At 42.9% G+C, this 13,592-nt stretch overlaps 1 protein-coding gene across 1 annotated transcript in view; it reads left to right on the top strand.

Annotated features, from left to right (window-relative positions):
- The window catches only part of DOCK5 (dedicator of cytokinesis 5), a 799,955-nt gene that overhangs the window by 542,874 nt on the left and 243,489 nt on the right, over nucleotides 1-13,592 (top strand). The window contains exons 29-30 of the mRNA XM_069214140.1: nucleotides 11,347-11,441; nucleotides 11,890-11,968. Of these exons, the coding sequence (XP_069070241.1) occupies nucleotides 11,347-11,441; nucleotides 11,890-11,968 (174 nt within the window). The remainder of the gene's footprint in view (nucleotides 1-11,346; nucleotides 11,442-11,889; nucleotides 11,969-13,592) is intronic.

The raw sequence follows: 13,592 nt of genomic DNA on the forward strand, positions 1-13,592 counted from the left end.
CTTACCCATGGGGTGGGTCGCTGAGCTGTGTCATTTGTTTATAGGGCTCTGCTGGTGCCAAGTGTGTGCTGGACACTTAAAGGCAGAACTAGATGGGAGACAGACTTGGGCACTGTCCTTAGGGACAAACAGTGGGCAGTGGCATTAGGCCACATCAAACAGGTGTCTTGCAATGCACGTCTCATACTTAAACAATTGATTATCCCTGTCAAACCTGTCTTACTCCACACTGCCTTCATTCGATGTTCCAGAGAACTCAACCTATCTAACCCCAGATGCAGCCACACTGATGCCACATTTCAACATATGGTTTGGGAGTGCCCACCTCTGGTGCAGACCTGGACCCAAGTACTTGAGCACACATCTGCAGTGATAGATATACACCTTTTCCTCAATCCACTATTTTGCTTATTGGGAATCACTAAACGGTTGAAACGCTCTAAACATTAGTTAAGACTGAGTGTCTAGGCATTAACGCTATTTAAACAGCTGATAGCCATGTCCTGGATGGCAACTCAGCCACCTGAGATTTCAATTTGGCTTCGGGTGACACATAAATGGATGGTGGCAGAGTCAGGTGCTTTATCATCCATTTCCTTCGGGCGCGGGGCGCCATGCTTTGGGACAAATATGTGCAAAAGCTCTTTGATAGATTGTATCTCCCTTTCCCTTGATGTGCTAACCTCTTCACCCCATCTTAGATTGCGGATCACATGTAAAACCAAGGGTGTCATCTTTCTCCACTCCCCTCACCCCCCAAGCCATAACATTTTTGATGTTGCAGACTGCATACACCAAGTGGCTGCCCCCTCATGCACACACATTACGAGGTAGACTCATGCATTCCTCACTGGATACCTCCTGATAGTTGTAGTTTGATACATTGCTTCCTATTGTATTCTCCATCTTCTCTTTATGTCCTGAGGGAGACCCTCACCACCTACCAGACAGTGTAATGTTTGATAGTGTTGTTCTTGTTGATCTCTTTTGGTATTGACATTCTGTAAGTGGATTTGACACATTAGCCTGCAGGTGAAACCCCATGTACCATAGATTTATTGAAGATCCTGATCCCTTGCATGGTTGCTTAACTGTGTATATATTGTATGGTTTTGCAACTTACTACTGCTGCTTATTACGTATATGTCTGTACCTTGAAAATGCCAATAAAGAGATTTCAAAAAAATAGTTGCCAACTTGACGACTGTGATACTGCTAAGTGAGGAGAAAATTGAGTCCAATAGGTGTCTGGCAGTCTGGGTGGGTTTGGTAATGTGCTTGGTGAGGCCGTACTGGAGTTGATGATGAGGGGTGGAACGAAATCTGAGATCTTGCAAGTAGAATTGGTGCGGGGTCATAATGGTCTTTGTACAAGCATTCCGCCCAGGGAGAAAGTTGCCTATGATGTGTAACCTAATGATTGTTAGCAATGACATTTGTTCACAAGGCAATTTGTACTAACTCTCTCAGTTTTGAGAGAGATGGCTAGGAGCCAATCTCTTTTCAGGAAAGGTGATGCATTTTAAATTGCAGCAGTTGACGATACAAATGGAAGATTCCTCTTTCTGTTTAGCAGTGAAGGGGAAGCTGGAAGGAAATAGGCAGAGCTGGTTTGATATGTACTTGGCATCCTGAGAAAGACTACTTACTGTCAAGGTGTTGAATAAGTAGGGACTGACAACAGTGTAAAGAAGCAATCTGTGTATGCCACCGTGTTGTACATAGACACGCCCAAATGCATTTAGTTATACCAAATATGTAGAGGAAGGTAGTGAGAAATACTCCAGTCGCAAACTTGACTTAATTTACCCTGCTGGTAACCACTCCATAGCCTGGCTAGAAGGTAACTAATGTTTTTGTTCCTCCCCTTAGAGTTGGTGGGACATTTGTTTGCACCATGTCTGTGTCTAGTAATCTGCTTGAGAGAAACACAGTGTAAAACTGGACCTCAATAGTCTTGAGGATGAGAGACATTTAGTGGAAAAATACAAAGTAACCTTAACAATATGCACAATGTCTTGATCACTGCAATGCAGGGTTTTTAGTTACATGATGCATAAGGACCATTTTTGTAGATTTGTAAAGCTTCTAGCGGGTGAGGTACATAGTTAAACTAAAACATTGCTCCACCCTTAGCTCCCCTTATAAATCACAAGTTGTTTACCACCTTCCATGGCAGACAAGAGAGCTCCGGTTGGATTGTTAGCTGCAGACCTGGAAATTATTAGTACATTTTGGGTCTGGCTTGCCAGCATATTCCTAAAAGACACATGTTTGCAATACACACACAATGTCCTTGAAACACCCTGCAAGGATGAAGAAATCCCCAAGAGTTAAAGGCAGTGATGGACAAGAGAGGTTTGACAGTAGGGTAGCTATGTCTCAATGCAAGGTAAGTCTGGATAGGACAGTTGACAGAGTATAACCTCCTAATGTATATTGCAGTGTTGATGGAACGCTTATCTGATATGTCTTTGTTTGCTCGTGTATTCCCTCACTACCTGTTTTATTCACTCATCTACCTGCCCCTGTTATTCACCTATCGAATCACATGTCCTTTTTCCAGGTGCTTATTCTTTCACTTTCACTAATTTTCTGCTATCTTTTAGCTTTTGCATCAGCAGTACTCTACATTTGTCAGTGTTACGTCTACCTTAACTTTTTTCCTTTTTGTAGTTTTCATGCATTCCATTCTTTCTATTTTCCACTGAACCATTTTTCCTTATATTTATTATATTTATACCAGTCTGCTTTCCTTTTACGCCCACATTTTCTCCTTTCCTTTCTTCTTCTGTAACTTGTCATTTGTCTCTTCTGTAATTCTTTCATTCTTTCTGTCTTATTTTCCATTACTGTTTCTTCATTGTTTATATAGAATGAATGAATGAATACATCTGTATTCAATTATAAATTTATAATAAAAAAAGAACATACAAAATAAAGAAAATATGCTGAAAATACAGACTTACTACAAAGTTAAAATAATTCATAAATAAACATAAGATAAATACAACAGATAATTAAAAAGGTCAACATCTTATTATCAAGCATTTGCAATGCAGTGGGTCTCGCATTTGCTCGAGTTGGAGCTATTAGCGTTGTAAACTCCTAACTAGACTTTTCTTGCTGAATAAATTGAAAATGACCAGTAGTACAGTTTCACATAAGCAAGCCGATTCAAAGTGCCGCAGCATCAGCGTGACGCAGCACACAAAAGGAAAAAGAAGTTCGCTCGCAGTCAAACGTATCGGCAAAAGTGCAGTTAGCTATGTAACAGGGGCGATGTCCAAGGCGGTAACAAAACCGCCCGAGGAGGACAAACATAAAGCATTTACCAGCAAAAATAAAGGGGTTTTAAAGGGCAAGCCCATGAATGAGTGATAGGTGTGCGGTGGGTGTGGTTAAAAGCCCAGATACATACCAACACGCCAGAAAAGCAGCAGTTGCGCACTGCTATGCTCAGCCTAAAAACTGATAGCAGTATGCTATTGTAAGCATTTAAAAAAAATCCCCAACAGGCTCATTAGTTATACATCAGTAATAAAAAGCTGGTCTACATTGTCGAAATCCAGAAATCTTTAAAAGTGGCAATAGGTGCCTCTGCCAAAAATCTCATAATACTTTCAAAAGAGAGTAAAGTGCATTAGCGATTGAGCAGAAACCCCATCACAGGGACAGGTGAGAATACAATTAGGATTAAACTGAACTAGCAGAAAATAGAGGCTGCAACTTATGGAGCCCATCTGGAACCTGGTTAAGAGTCCTTTACCAAACATTTTCAACATGAGAGAGATGGGGTTCAACTCCCGGACAAGACTTATAGATTGGATAGGAATGCACAGCAGGCTTAACAAGTTGCCTGGTCTCTCTGTTCTCCCTTGCTATTCTATTAAACTCCTTTTTAACCCAGCAAGCCACACCTTTGGGCAAAGTAAGTGGAGGAAAAAAAACAGATCTGGCTGGCCCAACCTACCCGCAACGTTCTTAACATAACGCAACGAGGGAATTTCATAACCATAGTTGTAGGATAAGCAGTCCAAGAAGCCTAATAAAATCTTCAACGTAGCCAGTACCAAGTTTCTCATGGAGAAGAAAATATGGGGTTCCTGAACCTACACCCAGTAGGCGCCTGCAAAATCTATTTTCTACTTGCTGGAGGCTACTACAGTCCCGGATTCCCCAAATCGATGCCCCAAAGGTTGAGATAGGAAGATACTTAAGTTTATAAATCTCCAGCAGGGGAAAAATCGGTTTATTACCAGCTCTAGTATCCAACTCAAACACAGTCCTTACTAAAGATTTAAAACTGGAGCATCTTTTAGACAAACTGGGGAACAAGCTCCCCCTGGAGTCAAAAGTAACCGCCAAATAAGAAAACGTCCTCACTTGGCTATTGGGCTGCCCCTTGATGGTCCACGCAGGGATAACTTTCCATTCTGCCTTACCACATACCATAACATGAGTTTTAGAGATGTTTACATCCAGGCCTAACTCATCCATATATTTTACAAAGGTTTTAATAAGAGACCTTAACCCATTTCCTGTCTGTGCAAGCAGGACTGCATCATCAGCATATAGGAGACATGGCACCTGCTTGCCATTGACAGACAGAAAGTCAATATCCTGAGACGCTAAAACAAACTGTAGGCCATCTATATATAGGGGCCAAAACACACTCCCTTCATGCCATACCTAACTGATGTGACCCTGTCATGAAGGACGTTTAAAAAAATCAATAATCAACTTAGGCAGGCCCCTTTCTGCCAATTATCACCAGAGTTTAATGCAAATCACCCTGTCAAATTCGCTGCAGAGATCCATAAATGCTAAATACAGAGTTTCTGATTTAGCAGTTGTGTACTTCCCAATGATAAGATCTAAGTGTAAACATTGCTCAAGGTTGCCCCGTTCCACCCAGAATCCATGATCTGCAGCCCACATTTAAGTTCCATTTCAGTTCTATGCAGAATTACCTGCCCTAAGATCTTATCCACAGAGTCCAGCAGGGAAATAGGTCTATAACCAGTCAGATCATTCTTATTCCCTTTCTTAAAGATGGGAATGATGCACGCTGATTTCCAAGATTCAGGTATACCTTCTGTAGGAAGCTGGCTCTGTATAGACACAGAGTGAAGAAATGAGGCACATGCTCAATGACTAACTCCAGGCCAATCTTTTTATATAGTAAAAATATTTTGTTACTTTATTACTAGAACCAAAAGGTATTTGTTGCAATCAAGTACAGTTGTAAGTAGATATCAAGCATATGTATCAAATGTACTTTGTTTAGATTATGCAGATAAAACAGTTTACAAGTAAGTAACACTCTTCAATTTTAAAAGCGGACAGTGGAATTTCTCATAGGAACCAATGTAGTCCTAGGGGAGGAAAAGGGTTAGCAAAGTTAGCAGCTGAGTACTCAGCTTACCATCCCAGTGTTGGGGGGTTGTCCACAGGTCAAAGTTCAAGTTGACTCCAAAAGTGCACCACCAGCAACTCAGGGCAAGCCTGGTGCAGAGGTCAAAGTTGGTGTCATGTTTTCAGTGGCATCCTATGAGGATTGGGGGCACTTGGTAGAACACAGATTGTAGGTAAGTACCTGCAGTTTCAGGGCACAGGCCTAGGGGTTTAGGTCAGCACTGGTGGGGCCACAAGTCAGCACCAAACCTACAATCTCAGTGGCACAGGGGCGGCCGGGTGCAAACATAGCGTTGGGCACCCAGTGCTTTTCAGTCACAAAGATGCTGCAGGCTGGATCCAGAGGGTTGGTTCAGGAAAACCAAAAGCTGAACAAGCAGGAGAGGCACCTCCTGGACGTTGCTGGACTGTTGGTTGGATTCCCCAAGGCTAGGGGGCTGCGGGTGCAGGGGTACCTCTGGGCATAGGGAATCCTCATTGAATCCGGTCGTAGTCAGGAGGGTCATCCGGATTCAGGCTGTAGGTGTCATCGTGGTGGCCAGGAGGGGTCAACCCAGGGGCTGGACCAGTGGGCCCCCTGGACACAGGCCGTGGGCATCAGATGCAGAGTGGACAGGGATCACAGATCGGGGGCAGTTCTGGAGTCCTTTTGGAAGGTTTCTTCTGGACAGGGCCACTGTCCTCAGGAGTTCTTGGCCCTTTGCTGGGCAGGCAGTCCTCTAGGGGGTTGTAGAGGTCGCTGGACCCGCAGGATGCTTCGCCTTTTTGCAGCAGGAGTCTTGAAGCTGCAGATAGACCGGTAGGGCTGGGGCCAAGTCAGTTGTCTCCTGCAGTCTTCACTGCTTGGGGTGGGCTCTTCAGTCCTCCTTCTTTCTTGAGGTAACCAGGGGTGTTACAGGTGTCAGTGGGTATTATTCAATGACCTCTGCCCCTGTGGGTAGCTATGCCCTTCCTGTGCCCACTCGCTTTGATGAGGGGGGCACATTCCTATCCCTATTGGTCCCCCTTCTCCAAAACAAGATGAAGGATTCTGCAAGGGGAAGGGGTCACTTCAGCTCTGGACACCTTAGGGTTGGTCCTAGATGCAGTGGTGACTCCTCCTTGTTTTACCTAACTATTCAGCCGGACCTGCCTCCAAAAGTGGAGCTCATTCGAGGGAGGGCTGCAGACAACTCCCTGCGGCACTGTAACAGGAGGCCTGAGCGTTTGAGTCTCATCGCCAAGTGCTGTAATTTCTGCAGAGGGAAGATGTGAAGCACCTTCACCCAGAGCAGGCTTTGTTTCTGACCCCCGAGAGCACAAAGGCTCTCACTCCATGGGATCAGAAACTGGTCTGTTAGTGGCAAGCTGGCACAGATCTATCAGCCCTACACTAGAGGGATGGGTAAAATACAGGGGGTATCTCTAAGATGCCCTCTGTGTGCATTTTACTATAATCTAACACTGGCATCAGTGTGGATTTATTGTGCTGAGAAGTTTGATACTGGACTTTCCAGTCTTCATTGAAGCCACCATGGAGCTGTGAAGTTCATAATGACAAACTCCCATCCCATTTATTTAGTATGGCCACACTGCACTTTTCAATTTCTAAGAATGGACTTAGACACTGTAGGGTCATATTGCTCATGCAGCTGTGCCCTCACCTGTGGTATAGTGCACCCTGCCTTAGGGCTGTGAGGCCTGCTAAAGGGGCGACTTACCTATTCCACAGGCATTGGTTTGTGGGCATGGCACCCTGAGAGGTATGCCATGTTGACTTTACCTTTTTCTCCCCACCGACACACACAATCTGCAAAGGCAGTGTGCATGTGTTTGGTGAGCTGTCCCTTACGGTGGCACAATCTGTGCTGCAACCCTTAGGGACCCTCTCTGTCCACAGGACCCTTGGTACCATTGCTGCCTTTTACAAGGGACTTACCTCTGTTCCAGGGATTGCCAATTGTGGAAACAATGTTACACTTTCAGGGAAAGAACACAGCCGCTGGGGCCTGATTAGCACGATCCCAGCACACATTTAGTCAAATTAGCATCAGACACCTGTTCAAAAATTGGGGGGTACTGCAAGGGCAAGTCTCCTACATCCTCCATAACAGCTTCATTTAAAACACGGTGATGATGGGGGCCCAAAGGAGGATATCTTCCTTATAAAGATCTTGTGGCACCCCATCCGGGCCTGGTGCTTTTCCGTGTCGGGCTTTCCTCTATAGCCAGCGGCACTTCTTTTAGGGTGAATCTAGCATCCAGAGGTAGGGAGGGGATACACTCAGACTCACTCCCTGAATCATCCCTAAAAGAATAGACACTACTGTAGTGCTTAAACCAACATCAGGTGGCATATTAGCTCCTAGGCCCTCCGGGGGAACAGCATGAGGAGCCCCTTTATTTACAATATTCCAGAAACCTGAGGCATCCTTCAGGTTGCAGTCTTGGACCAACTTAACCCAAGTTTTCCTCTTGATATCCCACTTCATTTCCTTGGTGACCCTTTTATATTTACATCTATCAACGGCTACCAAACACCTTTCTCTAAGGTTCCTCCTGAGTAACAGATGAAAGTTCTTACATGCAGGCCTGCACGCACCATCAAACCACCCAGGATAAGAATTACTTCAAGGTTTTCCACATTGTTTAATTCAATTCCTGATGGAGCAGTTCAATTTTCCAAAGGTGTAGAGGGTTTCATATGCAGAGAAATTCACCACAAATAAGGTGTCCATAAATAAGCTATAATTAGCTCTTACTAGGGAAAGCGAAACCTAATGTGGACCCTACGCCAGCTGACCTTAAGTCCCTGATCTTTAATGACTAAGCCCTTAAACCCAGATAGTTAACATACTGGGTAATAAACAGGGAAACTAAGAGCCATTACAGGGGGGTTATGGTTGCTGTACTCATTCTCCCTCACACTCCCTGATGCAACAAGATTACTTAAATCCCAGGTAGCAAAATCAATCACAGACCCTTGTCCCCATCCCACAAAAGTGGGTTTCTGGTTATTGAGATTGCCCAAAATTTCAATTACATTAATCAAACCAAAACTGTTTAAAGCCTCCTACAACTACCCCACGACCTTTCCCCCTCCCCAAGCATCCACGCTTCCGGGGTTATAATGACAGTTCCTGATCAAAGAAGGATCAAGGAGTGTAGGCTGGCACCCCAATTTAGCGTTACACGCCCCTCATTATGACTCATTAAACAAAGACCAAGATCTATTTTTTTAAATATCTAAGGCAGTAAACAAAACTTCAGTCTGGCAGTCTAGTTCACAGACCGAGTTATACAAATTAACTACAAAAAAGTTGGATTTGTCAAAAAGAGATGTCCATATGATTAAAATGGTCTAATGTGTGCAAATTACTTGAGAGGCCCACCTCCCTTGCCCTCCGCCAGGCAACCACTGCAGCATTGATGCAGAAACTAACTAACCCATCCCAAACTGTCTTCCAGTGCCCAAGTTTCCTGCAGCATAACTATGTCAAAATTAGAAACAAAATCAAACCACTCATGGTCAGCAGACTTGGATTGGTATCCAGCAATATTACAAGGCAATATTACAAGGTACAAAATTAAAATCAGAAGCAGTTACAGTCAAAGAACCAGGCGGTAACCACTAGATAAAGAATTAACGGTTTTAGTTTCTGCTGCTTTAGGATTCAAATTCAGTTCCGCCACTGCGTTTTGCAGACAGATGGGATGTTAGGGTTCAAAATAGACATAGAGACTTTATGGGTCAAGGTAATTTCTCCTGATGACCCAAGGGGATCAGACTTAAGAGGTGAGCTTATACAGGCAAACGTTCCCACTAACCGGCGTTTGGCACAAGTTAAAATACACTCAACATCACAGAGTCAATCATTGTCCTCCAGGCTAGATAAGATGGGGAACCTGTTAGTCACAATCGGGGGCCTGGACTTAGAAAGTCACTCAACCTTTCCTACCCATAGCTAAGGGGTGTATGGAACCTGAGGCCGCTCAAGGCCACAGATGTTTATTTTTAAAAAAAGGCCCCGTGGAACTAGGCTAATACCTTTGTGTAAATGAAAATGGGAAGGAGAAGAAAAAATCAGGCACCGCGCTAACTCAGGGTAGTGGCAATTAATAACCACACAGTCCCCAACGAGGAACTACAATAGTTCCTGGGGCCAGCAGAGGTTTTCATGAAATCCCTGTGGCTGGCACCACCTACTTCGATGGACCATCTAAGGCCCTGTTCGGGAGTTGACTGCTCAAGACCCCTGGGGTCTGTGGATAGTTGACCCGTAGTATCCCCAACATTAGAGTTTGACATAGCAAAACGACCACTTGGGACAACTGAAGAGTGCATATTAACCAGATATGCGACCTTCACCTCCAGTGCCTGCAGCTTGTCTTTTAATAAGGACAAACTGACTTTAATAGACTCTTTGACTTGCAATAAAAAGTCAGGCATAACAGTTTTAACCAACTCCTTAAGTTTCAGCCTAGAAAAATTACTACCAACATATGAGGCACACTGGAGCTGTCAATATCAGAGTATGAGGCATCCTTCAGAAGTGTTCTCCTGGACTGTCGCCTTCTCTTAACAGGTGGGTTAACTGCTGAGTCAGAGGGAAAATATTGCTCCATTGGAATATGCCTCAAAGTATGTGCATCTGGCTGGTCCATCGATAGCATAGATCCTAAATCTGTGTCACCTCCTCTGTAAACCCCTCCCTACCATCCAAGAGTAGATCAGCTGGAGCAGACTGCGCAGGGGTAATTTGGAGCTCAAAAAAGTCAAGAGATAAACACTGTTCAGCTAAGTCTATTTCTTTGAAAACCACCCCGACAGCCTTCGCTAGAAAGGAGTCCAGGATGATACTGAGCAGGCCTTGAGAAAAGCCAGCAGCATCCATAGCCCCCAAATTCTTTCTTTGGCCATAGTAGAACAATAAACTATAACAGCTGTCCAGAAAATAAAGAGTGCTGGTAAGTCTTTGACCACAATATATATTACTGGATGGGGAAGCAGAAAAACAAGTTAATATGGAGGTACGTACGGCTTAAAGTAGCCTCCTACCCTGATGATCACGAGCCAAAAGGATGGACCCAGCCCAGCCTCTTCCAGCTGATGACAGACGAAGACGAAGTCCCGGGCACGTCCCATGCAGCGGGAACCAAATGCTCTTAAAACGCTCATCCTCTCCTCTGCCCCGCTCACAGAACTGATGCAGGCTGGGGGACGAAGTCCCACCCAAGCCGGCTGACTACAGTCACTAGCAACGATGACAGCAGGTTACGGGCAGCAAATTGCAGGCAGACACAAACCTGGTCTGAAATTATCTCTATATTACCAATTTTCTGTGTTCTTGAAGTCAAGCTGGCATTTCTGAAACTGGGGAAATATTCTCAAGTGTCCTCTTTTTGTGCTGTGTACAGAAGCTCAATATTGTGTTGTTGACGTTTCTACACAAGTAGGCATTATTTACAGGCTTGTTTCTTTTCCCTTATTTGCTACTACTGTTGTTTTATGATTTTTTTGATTAATTTTTCTTGTTGATCACACATTCGTAGTTTCAGTCTTTCAAGCTTACACTACTTCTGCTGTCTATGCTTTGTTCATTCTGGTTTTTAAGACTTTTCCTTGTTTCTTCTTTGCTTTTCTCCCAGGCATTCATTTGTCAGTTCATTATTTAATTTTTCTTTACAAGTCCCATTCCGCTTTGTCTCGGTCAACCATTCTCTATCCCAATCAGTTTATTTTTGTTATCTATAAGCATGACTGTAGATTATTTGCATTTCCATGTACACAAGCATGAGTTTGAAATGAAACACTACCTCAAAGTCCTTGAAGTCGCATTATCCTCCTCTGTACTTGCAAATAGATTCAAGGTTATTCACATTCCTTATTTAAACGTCATATCTGAACAGTGACTGCACTATTCATACTTTCTGTACATTACTCCTTAGGACTTCCTGATGGAGACATTTATCATGTTTAAAGACCTCATTGAGAAGAACGTCTACGCCGGTGACTGGATGGTGATGAATATGATGCAGAACAGGTGAATCAGGGATCTTCTGGGAGTGGGATTCTTAAGGAAGAATCTGCATTATTTCTCAATGTTTTCACAATTATTGACAATTATTTTTTTAAGAACCCTATAGCCCAGGAGTGATTAACTTTGGTCCACAAAAATACCTTTACATAAGATGAATCTAGGGGGAAGTTATTGACATGATCAATGTTTATACTCAATATCTCAGCTTCCTCTTTCACGGAGCAATGCTTGGCAACCATGGAACTTACATTGAACAAGCTTCTGCTTACCTCCTGGTTCAACTTAATCCTTTCTTCATATGTTGATATGTCTGAGCTTTCCTGCACAAACAAATTATCTCCTGAGATTAGTTTGATGTTAGCAGTGACCCACAGTCCTTAGCAGTGTTGATTTGACGTTTATATTTCTAATTTTGTTTTGCTGTATTCATTTTTCTTTTCTTCCTTTTCAGGGTTTTCCTCCGGGCAATGAACCAATTTTCTGAAGTTCTGAATAAGTATTTTCTGGACCAGGCTAGCTTTGAACTTCAGGTAAGGTTATACAGCTTTGGCAGTGCTACATATGTTGTTGTTAAACAAAGAATTTCAAACAGCAGCAGTGTGAAAAGCCACTGGACGAAAAGTGTGTTTCTAAGTTTCTGCTGTTTCTTCAGAGACTGATTACACCGCTAGAAGGCCAAGACAGTTATTTCAACCTCCTAGAAAATACCCAACATGATAAACATAGATGAATGCAGTTGGTAGCCGTGTACTCAACATGGCAAACCCCTGACAATTTCCCTTTTTGCAAAAAAAGTGTTCACATTTGAGACATTTGAATACTTATCCTTGACTCCTGCTCATTGTTATTTGTGATGGGAAAAAAAAAAACATTCCATCAGTGGTCTAGTATAATGTTCCATCTTTGGAGCCTTAGAGTCCATCCCATCATTTCAACCTGCAAAAGAGCTGCAAAAAAGATGCTATAAAAATTCCATTCTTGAATTTAGTCTAATGTTTATATTTGGATACCCCCATTTTTATGGGAAACTAAGTTTCTGGAAATAGGGGGAGACTAATCAGCTGTGTTAGGTTGTATTTTGTTTTCCACATGGAATAATAAAGTCATAATGCATAATGGAATCAGGTGGAAAGCGGGGATGCACTACAGTCTATTGAAAAAAACATGGGTACTATTGGAAATATTTTTCAACCAGTGAAGGATTCTAGTTAACATTTGGAGATATGTAAGCCACCATGAAATGTGCAGTCTCATATTTTATACTAACATGACATGATATTGATTTTTAAAGGAAAGTGTGTCTTCTTGTACTGTTGTTTGCTAGGTAATCAACACACATTTAGTAAGTTGGTGGGCATTTGAATGCCTCAATGAGCTGTGTACCTTTATGTTTTTAAGATTATCGATTGCTTTGTAAGGGATACTGAGTTGTTTCTTATAATACAAGTGAAAACAATGCCCTTTCAAGTTTAGAGTGCCACATAAGCAATGCAAAAAAGGGCCGGGAACCCTGGATGGTTCCCAGGTTTTAGGTGGAGAGCAGCTCCGTTTTATGGAATACCCCAGATCTGCTCACATCACATGTCTGCACAATAGACATGCATAGGTGTTAGACAGATATTCACAATGTATTTTGTGTGCAACAATATATAAAGCAGGTAATACAAGTAAATCAGTAGAACATGTATCCAGTTATCCAAAGCAATCATTCAGAGGCCCCCATATCCTCTTGTGTACAGCTGTTGTGTAGCCATTTTAGTTATAGCTCTATGCACATTAGTTTAATACACTAGGCCGCTGTACACTTTGACCTAGATATATTTTATTTGGCTTTGCATTGTTATTTTTACAATAACCAGTTTCACGGTCTTGTTTTAATGTCATCTATCTAACTGTTTTGCTTAGCCCAGCACTGTGTTCTCAAACGACATTCTTGATCACTTTGTGCTTCAGTCAAGGCTACAGTTTGGTACATTGCCGGTGAACGTGGTAGAAGTTTAGTCTCCAACATTCGTAGAAAATACACATCCTTACGTAGGGACATTTTCTTAGAACATCAGCTGTGTTATTATGAAAACACTTCCTAGTCCCATTACACGTTAAGAGGGAGATTCCAGCCAGGGAACCATGACTGTATGCTGATTGCTGAATGCT

The sequence above is a fragment of the Pleurodeles waltl genome, chromosome 11 (genome assembly GCF_031143425.1).
Source record: "Pleurodeles waltl isolate 20211129_DDA chromosome 11, aPleWal1.hap1.20221129, whole genome shotgun sequence".
NCBI lineage: Eukaryota > Metazoa > Chordata > Amphibia > Caudata > Salamandridae > Pleurodeles > Pleurodeles waltl.